Here is a 21,237-nt window from a genome sequence, read left to right on the forward strand (position 1 = left end):
GGGGCCTCAGAGTAATAATCTACAGCAGTGCTTCCCAACTAGGGTGCCTCCAGCTGTTGCAAAACTACAACTCCCAGAATGCCCGGACAGCCTTTGGCTGTCCTGGCATGCTGGGAGTTGTAGTTTTGCAACAGCTGGAGGCACCCTAGTTGGGAAGCACTGATCTAGAGTCTGTAACATGTGACATACTATGTATAACACCCAGCTTTCTGGGGCTCCTGAGGGTCTCAGTGTCACATCCTACAGATTCTTTATTAGCTCATACTATGTATAACACACAGCTTTCTGGGGCTCCTGAGGGTCTCTGTGTCACATTCTACAGATTCTATATTGGCTCATACTATGTATAACATGTAGCTTTTGGGGGGCTCCTAAATCACCCAGCTGTCTCTGGCTCCTGAAGGGTATCAGTGTAATAATCTACAGCAGTGCTTCCCAACCAGGGTGCCTCCAGCTGTTGCAAAACTACAACTCCCAGCATGCCTGGACAGCCAAAGGCTGTGCGGGTATGCTGGGAGTTGTAGTTTTGCAACAGCTGGAGGCACCCTGGTTGGCAAGCGCTTATCTAGAGTCTGTAAGATGTGACATACTATGTATAACACCCAGCTTTCTGTGGCTCCTGAGGGTCTCAGTGTCACATCCTACAGATTCTATATTAGCTCATACTATGTATAACACTCAGCTTTCTGGGGCTCCTGAGGGTCTCAGTGTCACATACTACAGATTCTATATTAGCTCATACTATGTATAACACTCAGCTTTCTGGGGCTCCTGAGGGTCTCAGTGTCACATCCTACAGATTCTATATTAGCTCATACTATGTATAACACTCAGCTTTCTGGGGCTCCTGAGGGTCTCAGTGTCAGATCCTACAGATTCTATATTAGCTCATACTATGTATAACACTCAGCTTTCTGGGGCTCCTGAGGGTCTCAGTGTCACATCATACAGATTCTATATTAGCTCATACTATGTATAACACTCAGCTTTCTGGGGCTCCTGATGGTCTCAGTGTCACATCCTACAGATTCTTTATTAGCTCATACTATGTGTAACACACAGCTTTCTGTGGCTCCTGAGGGTCTCAGTGTCACATCCTACAGATTCTATATTGGCTCATACTATGTATAACATGTAGCTTTTGGGGGGCTCCTAAATCACCCAGCTGTCTCTGGCTCCTGAAGGGTATCAGTGTAATAATCTACAGCAGTGCTTCCCAACCTGGGTGCCTCCAGCTGTTGCAAAACTACAACTCCCAGCATGCCCGGACAGCCAAAGGCTGATCTAGAGTCTGTAGGATGTGACATACTACGTATAACATCCAGCTTTCTGGGGCTCCTGAGGGTCTCATTGCTACATGCTACAGATTCTATATTGGCACATACTATGTATAAACACCCAGCTTTCTGGGGATCCTGAAGGGTCTAGATATGCAATCATGTGTTTTCACCATAAAACAATCATTATAATGAAAGAACATCTTATCTGGATTCTGGGAAAGCTGGGTGACAGACAATATAGCTGCTGTTAGATCTCCAGTACCCAACTTTTCTGGACTCGAGTGCTCCCTGTCACGTAAGAGGTCACAGGCTAACAGCAGGCAGGTGGGGGCAGCAGTGTGTGAGGCGGCCATCATGTCCCCATCTGCTCTCACCTTGTGATCTGCAGGAGGCGGCAGATGTCTCTATGTACAAAACATCAGGGCTGTAATGTATCCGCCGAACATGGAACATTCCTCAACCCGCCACACTGCACATGGAACATTCCTCAACCTGGCCCACCGCACATGGTACAATCCCCACCTATGGAGGGGGTGTCACTGGTCTCTATGGAGGGGGTGTCACTGGTCTCTATGGAGGGGGTGTCACTGGTCTCTACGGAGGGGGTGTCACTGGTCTCTACGGAGGGGGTGTCACTGGTCTCTATGGAGGAGGTGTCACTGGTCTCTATGGAGGGGGTGTCACTGGTCTCTATGGAGGGGGTGTCACTGGTCTCTATGGAGGAGGTGTCATTGGTCTCTATGGAGGGGGTGTCACTGTTCTCTATGGAGGGGGTGTCATTGGTCTCTATGGAGGGGGTGTCATTGGTCTCTATGGAGGGGGTGCCACTGGTCTCTATGGAGGGGGTGTCACTGGTCTCTATGGAGGGGGTGTCACTGGTCTCTATGGAGGAGGTGTCATTGGTCTCTATGGAGGGGGTGTCACTGTTCTCTATGGAGGGGGTGTCATTGGTCTCTATGGAGGGGGTGTCATTGGTCTCTATGGAGGGGGTGCCACTGGTCTCTATGGAGGGGGTGTCACTGGTCTCTATGGAGGGGGTGTCACTGGTCTATGGAGGGGGTGTCACTGGTCTCTATGGAGGGGGTGTCACTGTTCTCTATGGAGGGGGTGTCACTGTTCTCTATGGAGGGGGTGTCATTGGTCTCTATGGAGGGGGTGTCATTGGTCTCTATGGAGGGGGTGCCACTGGTCTCTATGGAGGGGGTGTCACTGGTCTCTATGGAGGGGGTGTCACTGGTCTATGGAGGGGGTGTCATTGGTCTCTATGGAGGGGGTGTCACTGGTCTCTATGGAGGGGGTGTCACTGGTCTCTATGGAGGGGGTGTCACTGGTCTCTATGGAGGGGGTGTCATTGGTCTCTACGGAGGGGGTGTCATTGGTCTCTACGGAGGGGGTGTCACTGGTCTCTACGGAGGGGGTGTCACTGGTCTCTACGGAGGGGGTGTCACTGGTCTCTACGGAGGGGGTGTCACTGGTCTCTACGGAGGGGGTGTCACTGGTCTCTACGGAGGGGGTGTCACTGGTCTCTACGGAGGGGGTGTCACTGGTCTCTACGGAGGGGGTGTCACTGGTCTCTACGGAGGGGGTGTCACTGGTCTCTACGGAGGGGGTGTCACTGGTCTCTACAGAGGGGGTGTCACTGGTCTCTACAGAGGGGGTGTCACTGGTCTCTACAGAGGGGGTGTCACTGGTCTCTATGGAGGGGGTGTCACTGGTCTCTATAGAGGGGGTGTCACTGGTCTCTATAGAGGGGGTGTCACTGGTCTCTATAGAGGGGGTGTCACTGGTCTCTATAGAGGGGGTGTCACTGGTCTCTATGGAAGGGGTGCCACTGGTCTCTATGGAAGGGGTGTCACTGGTCTCTATGGAGGGGGTGCCACTGGTCTCTATGGAGGGGGTGTCACTGGTCTCTATGGAAGGGGTGCCACTGGTCTCTATGGAAGGGGTGTCACTGGTCTCTATGGAAGGGGTGCCATTGGTCTCTATGGAGAGGGTGCCATTGGTCTCTATGGAGGGGGTGTCACTGGTCTCTATGGAGGGGGTGTCACTGGTCTCTATGGAGGGGGTGTCACTGGTCTCTATGGAGGGGGTGTCACTGGTCTCTATGGAGGGGGTGTCACTGGTCTCTATGGAGGGGGTGTCACTGGTCTCTATGGAGGGGGTGTCACTGGTCTCTATGGAGGGGGTGTCACTGGTCTCTATGGAGGGGGTGTCACTGGTCTCTATGGAGGGGGTGTCACTGGTCTCTATGGAGGGGGTGTCACTGGTCTCTATGGAGGGGGTGTCACTGGTCTCTATGGAGGGGGTGTCACTGGTCTCTATGGAGGGGGTGTCACTGGTCTCTATGGAGGGGGTGTCACTGGTCTCTATGGAGGGGGTGTCACTGGTCTCTATGGAAGGGGTGTCATTGGTCTCTATGGAGGGGGTGTCATTGGTCTCTATGGAGGGGGTGTCATTGGTCTCTATGGAGGGGGTGTCATTGGTCTCTATGGAGGGGGTGTCATTGGTCTCTATGGAGGGGGTGTCATTGGTCCCTATGGAGGGGGTGTCATTGGTCCCTATGGAGGGGGTGTCATTGGTCTCTATGGAGGGGGTGTCATTGGTCTCTATGGATGGGGTGTCATTGGTCTCTATGGAGGGGGTGTCATTGGTCTCTATGGAGGAGGTGTCATTGGTCCCTATGGAGGGGGTGTCATTGGTCTCTATGGATGGGGTGTCATTGGTCTCTATGGAGGGGGTGTCATTGGTCTCTATGGAGGGGGTGTCACTGGTCTCTATGGTTGGCATGCCAATGATCTCTACACAGGGGGTGTAAAAAGGACTCTTTATGGGGCTTGTGTGTCATTGGTGTCTTTGTCTCTATGGGGGCAGTATCACTCATCTATTTGGGGGAGGTGGGGGGAGGGTTGTTTCTGGTCCCGCAGACCGGACGATCACCAAAGACGATCTTCTATGCATGAAGGGTTAATGGTCAGGGGCACCCGACGCTAATAAGAATCCTTCCCATCCACTTATCTGTGTACAGAGCAGAACTGGGCCGGACAGCATTGCTGCGCCTGGTGAGCCGTGATGCCCTGCGCTGGGGGAGAGGGGGGGACACGTCTGCTATAATTCAATCAGGAGAAGCATAAAGAGCGCGGCTGTAATGGGCACAGACACCACCTGTGACAGCCGCAGACACCGACCATTCATCACCGGCCCACAATTAGCTGCCGCAGCCTGGGGGTACAGCTCGCTGCTGCACCACGCATCAACGCTGTGTAAGATGCTGCCGCCAACCCTGGTGTGAGCAAGACCGGACATCACTACTACTGCTCCTCCTGTCAGGAGGAGCAGCAGGTGCCTCCGGCTATTGCAAAACTAAAGGCTGTCCGGGCATGCTGAGAGTTGTAGTATTGCAACAGGGAGGCTTTCCGGGCATGCTGAGAGCCGTATTGCAACAGAGAAGCTTTCCGGTCATGCTGGGAGTTGTTGTATTGCAACAGAAAGGCTTTCAGGGAATGCTGGGAGTTGTAGTTTTGCAACGGGGAGGCTAGCCGGGCATCCTTGAAGTTGTAGTTTTGAAACATAGAGGCTTTCAGGGCATGCTGGGAGTTGTAGTATTGCAACAGAGAAACTGTCCGGGCATGCTGGGTATTGTAGTTTTGCAACAGAAAGGCTCTCTGGGCATGCTTGGAGTAGTAGTTTTGAAACAGATAGGCTGTCAGGGCATGCTGAGAGTTGTAATTTTGCAACAGAGAGGCTTTCAAGGCATGCTGGGAGTTGTCGTTTTGCAACAGAGCAGCTGTCCGGGCATGCTGGGAGTTGTAGTTTTGGAGTCTGGAGGAACCTTGGTTGGGAAACACTAGTCTGGGCAAAGCCATTCATGAACCAGGAGCTCAGGCTGAACAGTGCTAGATAGGGGAGGAACAGGGAATGCACCCCTATAGTCAGAAGTATATGTATCCCCTTTAATTGTATTTTGGTTGAAGGTGACTGTCGCCGGCCGTATTGCCCAATACCCTCTGTCTCCACGTAAACATTGCGGTCCTGGAGAGCGGCAGACGACACGTACAGTCTTGTATGGGTTCAGACGCCTTTATGTGGCCTCAGTGAACAATAACTGGCCAGCAGGATGGGGCCCCAGAGAGCCACTGGGCAAGGAGCTGACCTATATATAGAACGTAAGAAGAGGAGGGGGCCGCGCTGGACGACCCTCCGGGGGGCCACACACGTTATGAAAGTAGTAAAGATCTCTGCTCCGGAGGAACAAGGTAAAGACCAAAAATACCCGCATCACTGTAAGTCACTGCAGGCGGGGGAGTATAGCTGGGCTGGGGGCCCGCAGGGTCAGGAGTGTGGCCCCTGGAGAATGACAACAGCTGTAACACAGCCTAGGTTGTTCTAACGAGATCTGCCCATGGTCATTTGCTTGCTGTCAGTGAATGGAAACATAGGCTCAAAGCCATCCAGATCAGCTGAGGGTATGGTACAATTGTTCACTGATACACTGCAACAATCTGCCAGCTGTATGTTTTCATATTTATATATGTATATATAAATATATGCCATTCAGGAGTACAGAAAAGCTGAGAGACATGGCGACAACGTTGGCTTCCACCCAGCTTCTCTAGGAACTAAAGTAACTCAGATGACTGTGGGGACCTGATACCTTACTATTGCATCCTCCCATGTCCCTATGTGCTCCCTGGCCCATTAAGGATTACAGAAAAGCTGGGTAAACCCCTGCAGGAGCTAAGGTGCCACTTATAATGGGTGTCACCCAGCTTTCCCAGGAACAGATATAACTGACAGAAGAAGACGGCAGGATACGGGAGAGCAGGGTGTGTAACGTCTCTTACCGGCCCCTACGGTGGCTATGGCGCTCTCCTGGCCCACAATGTGCTCCCGCAGACGCTGCTCCAGGGGGAACCTCCGCCGCTCCTCCAGCTCCCGCCTCCTCTGCTCCACCTGGAACTGGAAGAAAATCCAAAATATTAGGAATCACCATCCCCTCCCCCATGGTCTAATGTAGTGTATCCCCCAACCAGGGTGCCTCCGGCTGTTGCAAAACTCCCAGCTTGCCTGGACAGCCTCTCTCTGGCAAAATAACAAATCCCACCATGCCCGGACAGCATCTCTGTTGCACAAACTACTACTCCCAGCATGCCCATACAGCTGTTGCATAACTACAACTCCCAGCATGCCCAGACATCCTCTCTGTTGCAAAACTACAACTCCTATCATGCCTTGAGAATCTTTCTTTTCCAAAACTACAACTCCCAGCATGCCGGAACAGCCTACCTGTTCAAAAACTACAACTCCTAGAATGCTCATTCAGCCTCTCATTTGCACAAACTACCACTCCCATCATGCCCAAACAGCCTCTCTGTTGCAAAACTACAACTCCCAGCATGTCCTGACAGTCTCCCTGTTGAAAAACTTCAACTCCCAGCATGCCTGTACAATCTAGCTGATGCAAGACTACAACTCCTACCATGCCCGAACAGTCTAGCTTTTGCAAAACTACAATTCCCAGCATGCTGGGAGTTGTAGTTTTGCAACAGCTGCTGGAGGCACAATGGTTGAGAAACACTGCTCTAATGTACGGATTCCGGGAAAGCTGGGTCCTAAAGTCAGTGTCACTATTAAAAGTGCAGGGTGATCTGCCATTCAGAAGTCAGGGAAAGCTTTGTTTTTAACAATATGGCTACAAGTATCGTTCTGGTGCCACCACTCCAGTCGTTTATCAGTTGTATAGAAATAAACACAACAAATGTAAATGTGCGCGGTGTCGGCGAGCGCATAAAACGTATGTCCCGGCCTGGCATTAAATACTCCTGTCTATTCATTCTCGTCTGTGATTAAAATGAGCCATAAATATTCGGGGAGTCCCAGAAGAGCGGCGGATACAGAACGCCATACCTGCCAGCCGCCTGTCCCCGTCAGCCAGCCGTACATCACGCGCCCCCGTCACCCAGCGCCAACGCTTTATAAAGCAGATTCATCTCCTGCGCCGAGAGAAATACGGCGCCGAACAGGATCGTCTTCCCCGTGTCTGATCGCTTATTTATGAGGCGGATGCACAATCCACTGAGCGGCTGACAGGGACCAAGGACCCCCCATCACTATGTACACGGAAGAGCTGGGAGTTGTAGTGCGAGTGACTTCCTTCAGATTAGGGAGTGCACTGTAAGCAATTGTCTATATATTACAGTATACGGAGTGCACTGTAAGCAATTGTCTGTATATTACAGTATACGGAGTGCACTATAAGCAATTGTCTGTATATATTACAGTATACGGAGTGCACTGTAAGCAATTGTCTGTATATTACAGTATACGGAGTGCACTATAAGCAATTGTCTATATATATTACAGTATAGGGAGTGCACTGTAAGCAATTGTCTATATATATTACAGTATACGGAGTGCACTGTAAGCAATTGTCTGTATATTACAGTATAGTGAGCGCACTATAAGCAATTGTCTATATATATTACAGTATAGGGAGTGCACTGTAAGCAATTGTCTATATATATTCCAGTATACGGAGTGCACTGTAAGCAATTGTCTGTGTATTACAGTATAGTGAGCGCACTATAAGCAATTGTCTGTATATTACAGCATAGGGAGCGCACTATAAGCATTTGTCTGTATATTACAGTATAGGGAGCGCACTATAAGCAATTGTCTGTGTATTACAGTATAGTGAGCGCACTATAAGCATTTGTCTGTATATTACAGTATAGGGAGTGCACTATAAGCAATTGTCTGTGTATTACAGTATAGTGAGTGCACTATAAGCAATTGTCTGTATATTACAGTATAGGGAGTTCACTATAAGCAATTGTCTGTATATTACAGTATAGGGAGCGCACTATAAGCAATTGTCTGTATATTACAGTATAAGGAGTGCACTATAAGCAATTGTCTGTATATTACAGTATAGGGAGTGCACTATAAGCAATTGTCTGTATATTACAGTATAGGGAGTGCACTATAAGCAATTGTCTGAATATTACAGTATAGGGAGCGCACTATAAGCAATTGTCTGCATATTACAGTATAGGGATTGCACTATAAGCAATTGTCTGTATATTACAGTATAGGGAGCGCACTATAAGCAATTGTCTGTATATTACAGTATAGGGAGCGCACTATAAGCAATTGTCTGTATATTACAGTATAGGGAGCGCACTATAAGCATTTGTCTGTATATTACAGTATAGGGAGTGCACTATAAGCAATTGTCTGTATATTACAGTATACGGAGTGCACTATAAGCAATTGTCTGTATATTACAGTATAGGGAGCGCACTATAAGCAATTGTCTGTATATTACAGTATAGGGAGCGCACTGTAAGAAATTGTCTGTATATTACAGTATAGGGATTGCACTATAAGCAATTGTCTGTATATTACAGTATAGGGAGTGCACTATAAGCAATTGTTTGTATATTACAGTATAGGGAGTGCACTATAAGCAAATGTCTGTATATTACATTGTAGGGAGTACACTATAAGCAATTGTCTGTATATTACATTGTAGGGAGTACACTATAAGCAATTGTCTGTATATTACAGTATAGGGAGTGCACTATAAGCAATTGTTTGTATATTACAGTATAGGGAGTGCACTATAAGCAAATGTCTGTATATTACATTGTAGGGAGTACACTATAAGCAATTGTCTGTATATTACATTGTAGGGAGTACACTATAAGCAATTGTCTGTATATTACATTGTAGGGAGTACACTATAAGCAATTGTCTGTATATTACAGTATAGGGAGCACACTATAAGCAATTTTCGATATATATATTACAGTATTGGGAGTGCACTAAAAGCAATTGTCTGTATACTACAGTATAGGGAGGGCACTGTAAGCAATTATCTGTATATTACAGTATAGGGAGCGCACTGTAAGCAATTGTCTGTATATTACAGTATAGGGAGTGCACTATAAGCAATTGTCTGTATATTACAGTATAGGGAGCGCACTATAAGCAATTGTCTGTATACTACAGTATAGGGAGGGCACTGTAAGCAATTATCTGTATATTACAGTATAGGGAGCGCACTGTAAGCAATTGTCTGTATATTACAGTATAGTGAGTGCACTTTAAGCAATTGTCTGTATATTACAGTATAGGGAGCACACTTTAAGCAATTGTCTATATATATTACAGTATAGGGAGTGCACTATAAGCAATTGTCTGTACAGTGATCCCTCAACTTACAATGGCCTCAACATACAATAGTTTCAACATACAATGGTCTTTTCTGGACCATTGTAACTTGAAACCAGACTCAACATACAATGTAGAGACAATCCAGATCTGTGAAACTTGTGAATGGCCGGAAGAACCGTCCAATCAGAATGGGCATTCACTGGTAAAACACCTGTATTACTGAAGTGTATGCACTGACTGATGTCTGGTAGCGCCCCCTACAGTACATGGAGGTATTACATGTTCTGTACTACTCTTTACCTGTATTACTGAAGTGTATGCACTGACTGGTGTCTGGTAGCGCCCCCTACAGTACATGGAGGTATTACATGTTCTGTACTACTCTTTACCTGTATTACTGAAGTGCATGCACTGACTGGTGTCTGGTAGCGCCCTGTACAGTACAGGGAGGTATTACATGCTCTGTACTACTTTTTGCCTGTATTACTGAAGTGTATGCACTGACTGGTGTCTGGTAGCGCCCCCTACAGTACAGGGAGGTATTACATGTTCTGTACTGTTTACCTGTATTACTGAAGTGCATGCACTGACTGGTGTCTGGTAGCGCCCCCTACAGTACAGGGAGGTATTACATGTTCTGTACACTTTACCTGTGCCAGGGTTAGCTGCTCCTTTGGACACCAGGTGAGGGCGACTCCATGTTACTTTTTTAGGACATTGCCTGTACTGTAAAGAACCCTGAAGAAGCTCCTGTCCTCAACATAGACCAGTGTTTCCCAAGCAGGGAGCCCCCAGCTGTTGCAAAACTACAACTTCCAGCATGTCTCATCATACAATGGTTTCAACATACAATGGTCGTCCCAGAACCAATTAATATTGTAACTTGAGGGACCACTGTATATTACAGTATAGGGAGTGCACTATAAGCAATTGTCTGTATATTACAGTATAGGGAGTGCACTATAAGCAATTGTCTGTATATTACATTGTAGGGAGTACACTATAAGCAATTGTCTGTATATTACAGTATAGGGAGCGCACTATAAGCAATTGTCTGTATATTACAGTATAGGGAGTGCACTATAAGCAATTGTCTGTATATTACAGTATAGGGAGTGCACTATAAGCAATTGTCTGTATATTACAGTATAGGGAGTGCACTATAAGCAATTGTCTGTATATTACAGTATAGGGAGTGCACTATAAGCAATTGTCTGTATATTACAGTATAGGGATTGCACTATAAGCAATTGTCTGTATATTACAGTATAGGGAGTGCACTATAAGCAATTGTCTGTATATTACAGTATAGGGAGTGCACTATAAGCAATTGTCTGTATATTACAGTATAGGGATTGCACTATAAGCAATTGTCTGTATATTACAGTATAGGGAGCGCACTATAAGCAATTGTCTGTATATTACAGTATAGGGAGCGCACTATAAGCAATTGTCTGTATATTACAGTATAGGGAGCGCACTATAAGCATTTGTCTGTATATTACAGTATAGGGAGTGCACTATAAGCAATTGTCTGTATATTACAGTATAGGGAGCGCACTATAAGCAATTGTCTGTATATTACAGTATAGGGAGTGCACTATAAGCAATTGTCTGTATATTACAGTATAGGGAGTGCACTATAAGCAATTGTCTGTATATTACAGTATAGGGATTGCACTATAAGCAATTGTCTGTATATTACAGTATAGGGAGCGCACTATAAGCAATTGTCTGTATATTACAGTATAGGGAGCGCACTATAAGCAATTGTCTGTATATTACAGTATAGGGAGCGCACTATAAGCATTTGTCTGTATATTACAGTATAGGGAGTGCACTATAAGCAATTGTCTGTATATTACAGTATAGGGAGCGCACTATAAGCAATTGTCTGTATATTACAGTATAGGGAGCGCACTATAAGCATTTGTCTGTATATTACAGTATAGGGAGTGCACTATAAGCAATTGTCTGTATATTACAGTATAGGGAGTGCACTATAAGCAATTGTCTGTATATTACAGTATAGGGAGCGCACGATAAGCAATTGTCTGTATATTACAGTATAGGGAGCGCACTGTAAGAAATTGTCTGTATATTACAGTATAGGGATTGCACTATAAGCAATTGTCTGTATATTACAGTATAGGGAGTGCACTATAAGCAATTGTTTGTATATTACAGTATAGGGAGTGCACTATAAGCAAATGTCTGTATATTACATTGTAGGGAGTACACTATAAGCAATTGTCTGTATATTACATTGTAGGGAGTACACTATAAGCAATTGTCTGTATATTACAGTATAGGGAGCGCACTATAAGCAATTGTTTGTATATTACATTGTAGGGAGTACACTATAAGCAATTGTCTGTATATTACAGTATAGGGAGCACACTATAAGCAATTTTCGATATATATATTACAGTATTGGGAGTGCACTAAAAGCAATTGTCTGTATACTACAGTATAGGGAGGGCACTGTAAGCAATTATCTGTATATTACAGTATAGGGAGCGCACTGTAAGCAATTGTCTGTATATTAGAGTATAGGGAGGGCACTGTAAGAAATTGTCTGTATATTACAGTATAGGGAGTGCACTATAAGCAATTGTCTGTATATTACAGTATAGGGAGCGCACTTTAAGCAATTGTCTATATATATTACAGTATAGGGAGTGCACTATAAGCAATTGTCTGTACAGTGATCCCTCAACTTACAATGGCCTCAACATACAATAGTTTCAACATACAATGGTCTTTTCTGGACCATTGTAACTTGAAACCAGACTCAACATACAATGTAGAGACAATCCAGATCTGTGAAACTTGTGAATGGCCGGAAGAACCGTCCAATCAGAATGGGCATTCACTGGTAAAACACCTGTATTACTGAAGTGTATGCACTGACTGATGTCTGGTAGCGCCCCCTACAGTACAGGTAGGTATTACATGTTCTGTACTCTTTACCTGTATTACTGAAGTGTATGCACTGACTGGTGTCTGGTAGCGCCCCCTTCAGTACAGGGAGGTATTACATGTTCTGTACTACCCTTTACCTGTATTACTGAAGTGTATGCACTGACTGATGTCTGGTAGCGCCCCCTACAGTACATGGAGGTATTACATGTTCTGTACTACTCTTTACCTGTATTACTGAAGTGTATGCACTGACTGGTGTCTGGTAGCGCCCCCTACAGTACAGGGAGGTATTACATGTTCTGTACTGTTTACCTGTATTACTGAAGTGCATGCACTGACTGGTGTCTGGTAGCGCCCCCTACAGTACAGGGAGGTATTACATGTTCTGTACTGTTTACCTGTATTACTGAAGTGCATGCACTGACTGGTGTCTGGTAGCGCCCCCTACAGTACAGGGAGGTATTACATGTTCTGTACACTTTACCTGTGCCAGGGTTAGCTGCTCCTTTGGACACCAGGTGAGGGCGACTCCATGTTACTTTTTTAGGACATTGCCTGTACTGTAAAGAACCCTGAAGAAGCTCCTGTCCTCAACATAGACCAGTGTTTCCCAAGCAGGGAGCCCCCAGCTGTTGCAAAACTACAACTTCCAGCATGTCTCATCATACAATGGTTTCAACATACAATGGTCGTCCCAGAACCAATTAATATTGTAACTTGAGGGACCACTGTATATTACAGTATAGGGAGTGCACTATAAGCAATTGTCTGTATATTACAGTATAGGGAGTGCACTATAAGCAATTGTCTGTATATTACAGTATAGGGAGTGCACTATAAGCAATTGTCTGTATATTACAGTATAGGGAGTGCACTATAAGCAATTGTCTGTATATTACAGTATAGGGAGTGCACTATAAGCAATTGTCTGTATATTACAGTATAGGGAGTGCACTATAAGCAATTGTCTGTATATTACAGTATAGGGAGTGCACTATAAGCAATTGTCTGTATAGTACAGTATAGAGAGTGCACTATAAGCAATTGTCTGTATATTACAGTATAGGTAGTGCACTATAAGTAATTGTCTGTATATTACAGTATAGGGAGGGCACTTTAAGCAATTGTCTATATATATTACAGTATAGGGAGCGCACTATAAGCAATTGTCTGTATATTACAGTATAGGGAGCGCACTATAAGCAATTGTCTGTATATTACAGTATGGGAGTGCACTATAAGCAATTGTCTGTATATTACAGTATAGGTAGTGCACTATAAGCAATTGTCTGTATATTACAGTATAGGGAGCGCACTTTAAGCAATTGTCTATATATATTACAGTATAGGGAGCGCACTTTAAGCAATTGTCTATATATATTACAGTATAGGGATTGCACTATAAGCAATTGTCTGTATATTACAGTATAGGGAGCGCACTATAAGCAATTGTCTGTATATTACAGTATAGGGAGCGCACTATAAGCAATTGTCTGTATATTACAGTGCAAGTTATAGCGAGGAATTAAGGAGTGCACTATAAGCAATTGTCTGTATATTACAGTATAGGGATTGCACTATAAGCATTTGTCTGTATATTACAGTATAGGGAGTGCACTATAAGCAATTGTCTGTATATTACAGTGCAAGTTATAGCGAGGAATTAAGGAGTGCACTATAAGCCAGTGTTTTCCAACCAGGGTGCCTCCAGCTGTTGGAAAACTACAACTTCCTGTTTGGAAGACCTTTTATAGCTGTGTTGCAAAACTACAACTCCCAGCATGCCCGGACAGCCAGCGGCTGTCCGGGCATGCTGGGAGTTGTAGTTTTGCAACAGCTGGAGGCCCCCTGGTTGGGAAACACTGCTCTCGACACTCCCTCCAGACTTGATACATTGTAACAAACTAGATTTTTTCTTGTGGCTGCTGTGTTTAGTTTACAGAAGATTACTCTAGACCGATACATTGGGACAAACCATCAGCTGTAAAAAAAAAAAAAATTATAAAAAAATAAGTATATATATATTTATTTTAGGTCTACATTTCTATATTCAGTGTTTTATTTGCTGACTCTTTAAAAATCTCTGCTTGCTGTCAGTGACTGGGGACCTATTCTGTCTTCCACAGCTGAGGGGTTTGTTGCAATGTATCAGGTGCAGTCTTGCGCTCACCTTGCTCTCCCACTCTTTCAGCATCTTCTTCAGTTCTCCTTCCCGGGCGTAGTCCACAGCCGTGTGCCCCATCTCGTTCTTCTGCATGGGGTCGGCACCTGGGGGGGGGGGGGGGGGACATAAATGACAGGAGGGTTATAGGGGGGAGACCCACAGGGGGCATTATATTCCCCTCATGTATACAGTCACATCATGCTCAGCCAGAGCTTCCTAGTTCATGAAAAGAATGCCCGATTTACAGTGCAGACTGACACTTGCGATGTCATTCTATGTAACGCTGCCATTCAGGGTCTGCAGAAAAGCTGGGTGACCACTCCAATACTGTGCAACCTAAGGCAGAACTACCACTCCCAGCATGTTCAGACAGCTGCCGGTGCTGCGTGACACTATACTATGGCTACACTCTGTGCAACCTTGAGTAAGACTACTACTCCCAGCATGTCCAGACAGCAACAGGTGCTGCATGACGGTATACTACAGCTACAATACTGTGGAACCAGGAGCAGAACTACTACTCCCAGCATGTCCAGACAGCAACAGGTGCTGCATGACGGTATACTACAGCTACAATACTGTGCAACCAGGAGCAGAACTACTACTCCCAGCATGTCTGGACAGCTGTAGGTGCTGCCTGACACAATACTACAACTACAATACAGTGCAACCTGAGCAAAACTACTACTCCCAGCATGTCCAGACAGCTGCTGCATGACACTATACTATGGCTTCAAGACCGTGCAACCTGGAGCAGGACTACTACTCCCAGCATGTCTGGACAGATGCAGGTGCTGCCTGACACTATACTATGGCTACAAGACCGTGCAACCTGGAGCAGGACTACTACTCCCAGCATGTCTGGACAGATGCAGGTGCTGCCTGACACTATACTACGAATACAATACAGTGCAACCTGGGCAAAACTACTACTCCCAGCATGTACAGACAGCTGCTGCATGACACTATACTATGGCTACAATACAGGGTCACCTGGAGCAGAACTACTGCCCCCAGCATTTCCAGACAGCTGCTGCATGACACTATACTATGGCTACAAGACCATGCAACATGGAGCAGGACTACTACTCCCAGCATGTCTGGACAGCTGCAGGTGCTGCCTGACACTATACTATGGCTACAAGACCGTGCAACCTGGAGCAGAACTATTACTCCCAGCATGTCTGAACAGCTGCAGCATGACACTATACTATGGCTACAATACTGGACGACCTGGAGCAGGACTACTACCCCCAGCATGTCCAGACAGCTGCTGCATGACACTATACTATGGCTACAAGACCATTTAATCTGAAGCAGAACTACTACTCCTAGCATGGCATTACAGATGCAGGTGCTACGATACCATGTAACCTTGAGTAGAACTACTACTCCCAGCATGCCTGGACAGCTGCAGGTATTACAATACTGTGCGACCTGGAGCAGAACTACTACTCCCAGCATGTCACTATACTATAGAAAAGATGCTCCTATGTGAAGCACATCCTGGGGGTTCCAGTTTTACAACAAAATCGGAGACCGAAAGTTCTAAAACTTCCTAACAAGATCTCTGCTTGCTGTCAAAGCATTTTCCCCATGCAACTGCAACAAACCCTCAGCTGTGAGATGCTAAGTGTAAAAAGCTAGCAGAGATCTTGCTAGAAGAGAGAAATTGCATCACGGTGGACCTCCAGCTGTTGCAAAACTACAACTCCCAGCATGCCCGGACAGCCGTTGGCTGTCCGGGCATGCTGGGAGTTGTAGTTTTGCAACCGCCATCCTCTCGCTTGTGACCTACAGGAGAAAGACATCAAGAACGAGACAATAAGATGAAGGATCTGGGCCATTTTTCTTCTCCTCCGATATTGATTGCTTGGGGCTGAATCCCCTCTGGCCGTGTGAGGGTTAAGTGCGGCCCCATAAAGTGTCCGGTATATAAAGGCCATTGATCAGAGGGAAGGGAAGCGGCCGCTCACTGCCGGGGCCCCGGCTGACAAGACTGATGGCCGAGCGGCGCGCGCGCTGGTGTTAACGTGTCCCCGGCCGGCGGCTGATGACAGCCCAGAGGCCGCACATCTATCCTGCGCTCTGCCCGTCCTCGCCATCGATCCGCGTCGTGTTCCAATATTAGCTTAATCCCCTGTTAATGGTTTTGACGACTTGACTAATTGCAGCAATAATTGATAGGACCCGACCGGTGAGGACCGCATCGATCCGCGCGCACCAAACAAGCAGCCGGACGATATTACACCGCCATAAATAACACGAGTCAGCGGCGAGAGAGAGGGGGGCACTACAGGTGTAAACATGGAGGGGGGCACTACAGGTGTAAACATGGAGGGGGGCACTACAGGTGTAAACATGGAGGGGGGCACTACAGGTGTAAACATGGAGGGGGGCACTACAGGTGTAAACAGGGAGGGGGGCACTACAGGTGTAAACAGGGAGGGGGGCACTACAGGTGTAAACAGGGAGGGGGGCACTACAGGTGTAAACAGGGAGGGGGGCACTACAGGTGTAAACAGGGAGGGGGGCACTACAGGTGTAAACAGGGAGGGGGGCACTACAGGTGTAAACAGGGAGGGGGGCACTACAGGTGTAAACATGGAGGGGGCACTACAGGTGTAAACATAGAGGGGGGCACTAAATGTGTAAACATGGAGGGGGGCACTACAGGTGTAAACATGGAGGGGGGCACTACAGGTGTAAACATAGAGGGGGGCACTAAATGTGTAACCATAGAGGGGGGTCTGGTCCTGGGCACTAAATGTGTAACCATAGAGGGGGGTCTGGTCCTGGGCACTAAATGTGTAACCATAGAGGGGGGTCTGGTCCTGGGCACTAAATGTGTAACCATAGAGGGGGGTCTGGTCCTGGGCACTAAATGTGTAACCATAGGGGGGGTCTGGTCCTTGGCACTAAATGTGTAACCATAGAGGGGGGTCTGGTCCTGGGCACTAAGGGGAGATTTATCAAGACCTGTGTAGAGGAGAAGTTGACCGGTTGCCCATAGCAACCAATCAGATCATTTCTTTCATTTTAAAAAAAGGTCTCTGAATACTGAAAGAAGCGATCTGATTGGTTGCTAGGGGCAACTCAGGAACTTCACACTGGTTTGGATGAATCTCCCCTATATGTGTAACCAGAGACAATTGGGGGGGAGCTGCCGGTCCTTAAATTCATTGTTAGCGGATGCAGACAGATGCTGGATTACTGGATGATCCAGATTATTGGACATCATAGAAGAGGATGGAGAACCGGATCGTCCTGATAACAATAGGGGGGGGGGGGGGTCACAGAGGGGCTTCGATGATGGCTCCCATACAGGCAGTGTTATTTTTGGGGTGATGATGTCACAGCTCCTCCATGATGCCGGATGGTTGGACTTTCCCAGCACACACAGAATCCTCCTATAATCCGCACTGCTGAGGCTGCAGTCAGAGGCCGGGAGGACATGACTGCGCACACTGGGGGGGGGGGGGGGCGCACAATAGCCCCCTGTACTGGGGCCGTGCAGGATCAGGCGCCTCATTGTGCTCCCGCCGAAGGGTCTGCAACCTTAAGACCCCTTAATAGAGCGGCCAATTAGTCACCACCCACAGTGTGATATAGGGGGGGGCAGCACCTGGTCCCCCCCCCCCCCCGCCGATGAGGCATTAGCGGCGGCGTCTTATAATATTTGATAAATGAGGCGCGGGGCGCGGTGCCGCAGCTGAAGAAGGTCACTCATTGGGGAAATATGTTTCTGTCGCTGCTATTGAAAAAAGTTTATGGCGGTGACAGCCCCACATTAGTCACGTTTTATTAACTCCGGCCGCCGCAACATTTGTCTTTACGATTCGTGGCTTCCGGGGTCCCTGTCAATAGCCCCCACTTAGGGCCCTGCATCACTGCCTGTCCTCGGGGCCCCTGCACGTCACTGTCCTGCAAGGGTCACAGAGAAGGTCATCATAAAAGCCTTCATATACATGTTATCTGTTCCTGGAAAAGCTGGGTAACAATAAAAACACATTACAGTCCATACTCAGCTTTTCTACAACCCTGACTAACATTGGTGCATCCATTGTCACCCTTAATATCACATCCATAGGAAGACTGGGCATTCGGGTGTCTAGAAGAGTTGGGTGAGCCTGTAAAACCGCCTTATATAAGTTAACCAGGCATATTTGCTTTTTTAGGACTCTGGAAAAGCTGGATGACAATAAGGGCACCATTAAAACCCCTTCATGGTTCGCTTTTCAGCTTTCCTACAAACCTGCATATATATAGCTGCATACCCTATGCCCCATTTGCCATCACTTAAGACAGACTGGGCATTCAGGAGTCTAGAAAAGCTGGGTGACTACTTCAGTTGGGGCTGTAAAACTGGCTCATTTCAATTAATAAGGCAGGTTTTCAGGAGCGTGGGAAAGCTGAGTGATGACCAATATGGTCAATACTACAACTCCAATAGGAATCACTGAACAGCTTTTCCAGACTCCTGAATGACAAATTTGCCTGGCAATCTGTCGGTGCATAACTAGGCTGATTTGCCAGTCAGGATGCCAGATCAGTGACTATTCAATTATTGGAACCCTTGCTTTGACATTCTCCCAACTTTTTCTGATTCCTGAACAGCAAATCTGCCAGGTTAGGCTAATATGAGGCAGTTTTACAGCATCACCCAACTTTTCTAGACTTCTGAATGCCCAATCTTGCCTATAGATGTGGTATTCTGGGACAATGTATACGCCAATGTAACAGCTGAGCCCATGTTAGTCAGGGTAGTAGGAAAGCTGGGTAAGGGCTGTAATGCCTCTGTTTTGTTACCCAGCTTTCCAAGCAAAAGATAACAGCTGATGTGAAGTATTTTAGGATGACATTCTCTCTACACAGATTTTACCTGATCCCATCATTTTCTGTTCAGGAATCTGGGAAAGCTGACTGACAACCAATATGGTTAATACTATATCATTAACAGCTTCTCCAGGCTTCTAAATGGCACATGTGCCCAGCAGTCTGTCAGGCTGATTTACTGTTCAGTAACCTCGAAAAGCTGGGTGTTGCCCCCATAGGATCTGTGATAGTCGATATACTCTTACCATAGCAAACCTTTTCCCTTAAGTATTCCCCAGCTTTTTCAGAATCCTGAACAGCATTATATACCAATGTAGAACCTGATCCCATCATTGGTTTACAAGGCTGATTTGATGCTCTGCAGCCTGGGAAAGCTGGGTGGCAGAGCTTGAATTGGCCACCGTAATAGTACGAAGAAAATATGAGAAGTATTGGAGTTTCCCAACCAGAATGCCTCCAGCTGTTGCATAACTACAACTCCCAGCATGCCCGGGCATTCTAAATGGCACATGTGCCCAGCAGTCTGTCAGGCTGATTTACTGTTCAGTAACCTTGAAAAGCTGGGTGTTGCCCCTGTAGGATCTGTGATAGCAGTCAGTATACTCTTACCATAGCAAACCTTTTCCCATAAGTGTTCACCCAGCTTTTTCCGAATCCTGAACAGCATTATATACCAATGTAGAACCTGATCCCATCATTGGTTTACAAGGCTGATTTGATGCTCTGCAGCCTGGGAAAGCTGGGTGGCAGAGCTTGAATTGGCCACTGTAATAGTACAAAGAAAATATGAGAAGTATTGGAGTTTCCCAACCAGAATGCCTCCAGCTGTTCCATAACTACAACTCCCAGCATGCCCGGGCATTCTACATGGCACATGTGCCCAGCAGTCTGTCAGGCTGATTTACTGTTCAGTAACCTTGAAAAGCTGGGTGTTGCCCCTGCATTATATACCAATGAAGAACCTGATCCCATCATTGGTTTACAAAGCTGAGTTGACGCTCTGTAGCCTGGGAAAGCTGGGTTGCAGAGCTTGAATTGGCCACCGTAATAGTACAAAGAAATGGTGAGAAGGATTGGAGTTTCCCAACCAGAGTGCCTCCAGCTGTTGCATAACTACAACTCCCAGCATGCCCGGACAGCCTTCGGCTGTCCAGGCATGCTGGGAGTTGTAGTTATGCAACAGCTGGAGGCACTCTGGTTGGGAAACACTGAACTATACGGATAATCGTGACTGCGATGCCACACTGCGACGAATCAGCATAGTATAAACTGGACACTAGGGGGCACCCTATGGGGTCATCTATCACTGTTAACAAACTACAACTCCCAGCATGCCCTCAACCTGTTCCCTGGCATGAGGTGGCAGCGGCTCATCCCCCGTCGCCCCACCCCCCCTCACTGTGTGTCCAGGATTGGCGCGGTTATAAAACCCGTATTGATTCTTTCTGTGGAGCCATAAAACTGCGTCCGCGATGATTAAAACCATATAAAGCATCGGAGCGGAGAGAGAGAAACCGTGTCGTGACATCACAGCGCCGGCCGCCAGGGCATTAACCCCTGCACTGCCCTTCACCGTCCTATGATCATGTCACCGCCATAAGCCGTGGCTTACGAATAGAATGCCAGAAGTACAGTGAGGTCTAAAGAAAGCAACAATGCAGGGTCTATAGAAAGCTGGGTGAGGCCCCCTATGGGCACCGTGACGGGATGACACCCGGCATCTGTCGTAGGTGCCTGAACAGGAGGTGCGGCGGCTTCACACGCACTGGAATCCGGGTTAACCAGGCGGCGCCATCTGTCGGTCTAGACACCTCTGTGTACAGTCACAGGTGTAATGGAGCAGATAGGAGCAGGGTA

The 21,237-nt window shown here is 46.9% G+C and overlaps 1 protein-coding gene across 1 annotated transcript in view; it reads right to left on the reverse strand.

Annotated features, from left to right (window-relative positions):
• Positions 1-21,237, reverse strand: part of CLPB (ClpB family mitochondrial disaggregase) — a 98,689-nt gene that overhangs the window by 24,044 nt on the left and 53,408 nt on the right. The window contains exons 6-7 of the mRNA XM_056561060.1: positions 14,551-14,648; positions 6,122-6,236 (exon numbers count right to left, since the gene is read on the reverse strand). Coding sequence (XP_056417035.1) covers positions 6,122-6,236; positions 14,551-14,648 — 213 coding nt within the window. The remainder of the gene's footprint in view (positions 1-6,121; positions 6,237-14,550; positions 14,649-21,237) is intronic.

Source organism: Hyla sarda, chromosome 2 (assembly GCF_029499605.1).
Source record: "Hyla sarda isolate aHylSar1 chromosome 2, aHylSar1.hap1, whole genome shotgun sequence".
Classification (NCBI taxonomy): domain Eukaryota; kingdom Metazoa; phylum Chordata; class Amphibia; order Anura; family Hylidae; genus Hyla; species Hyla sarda.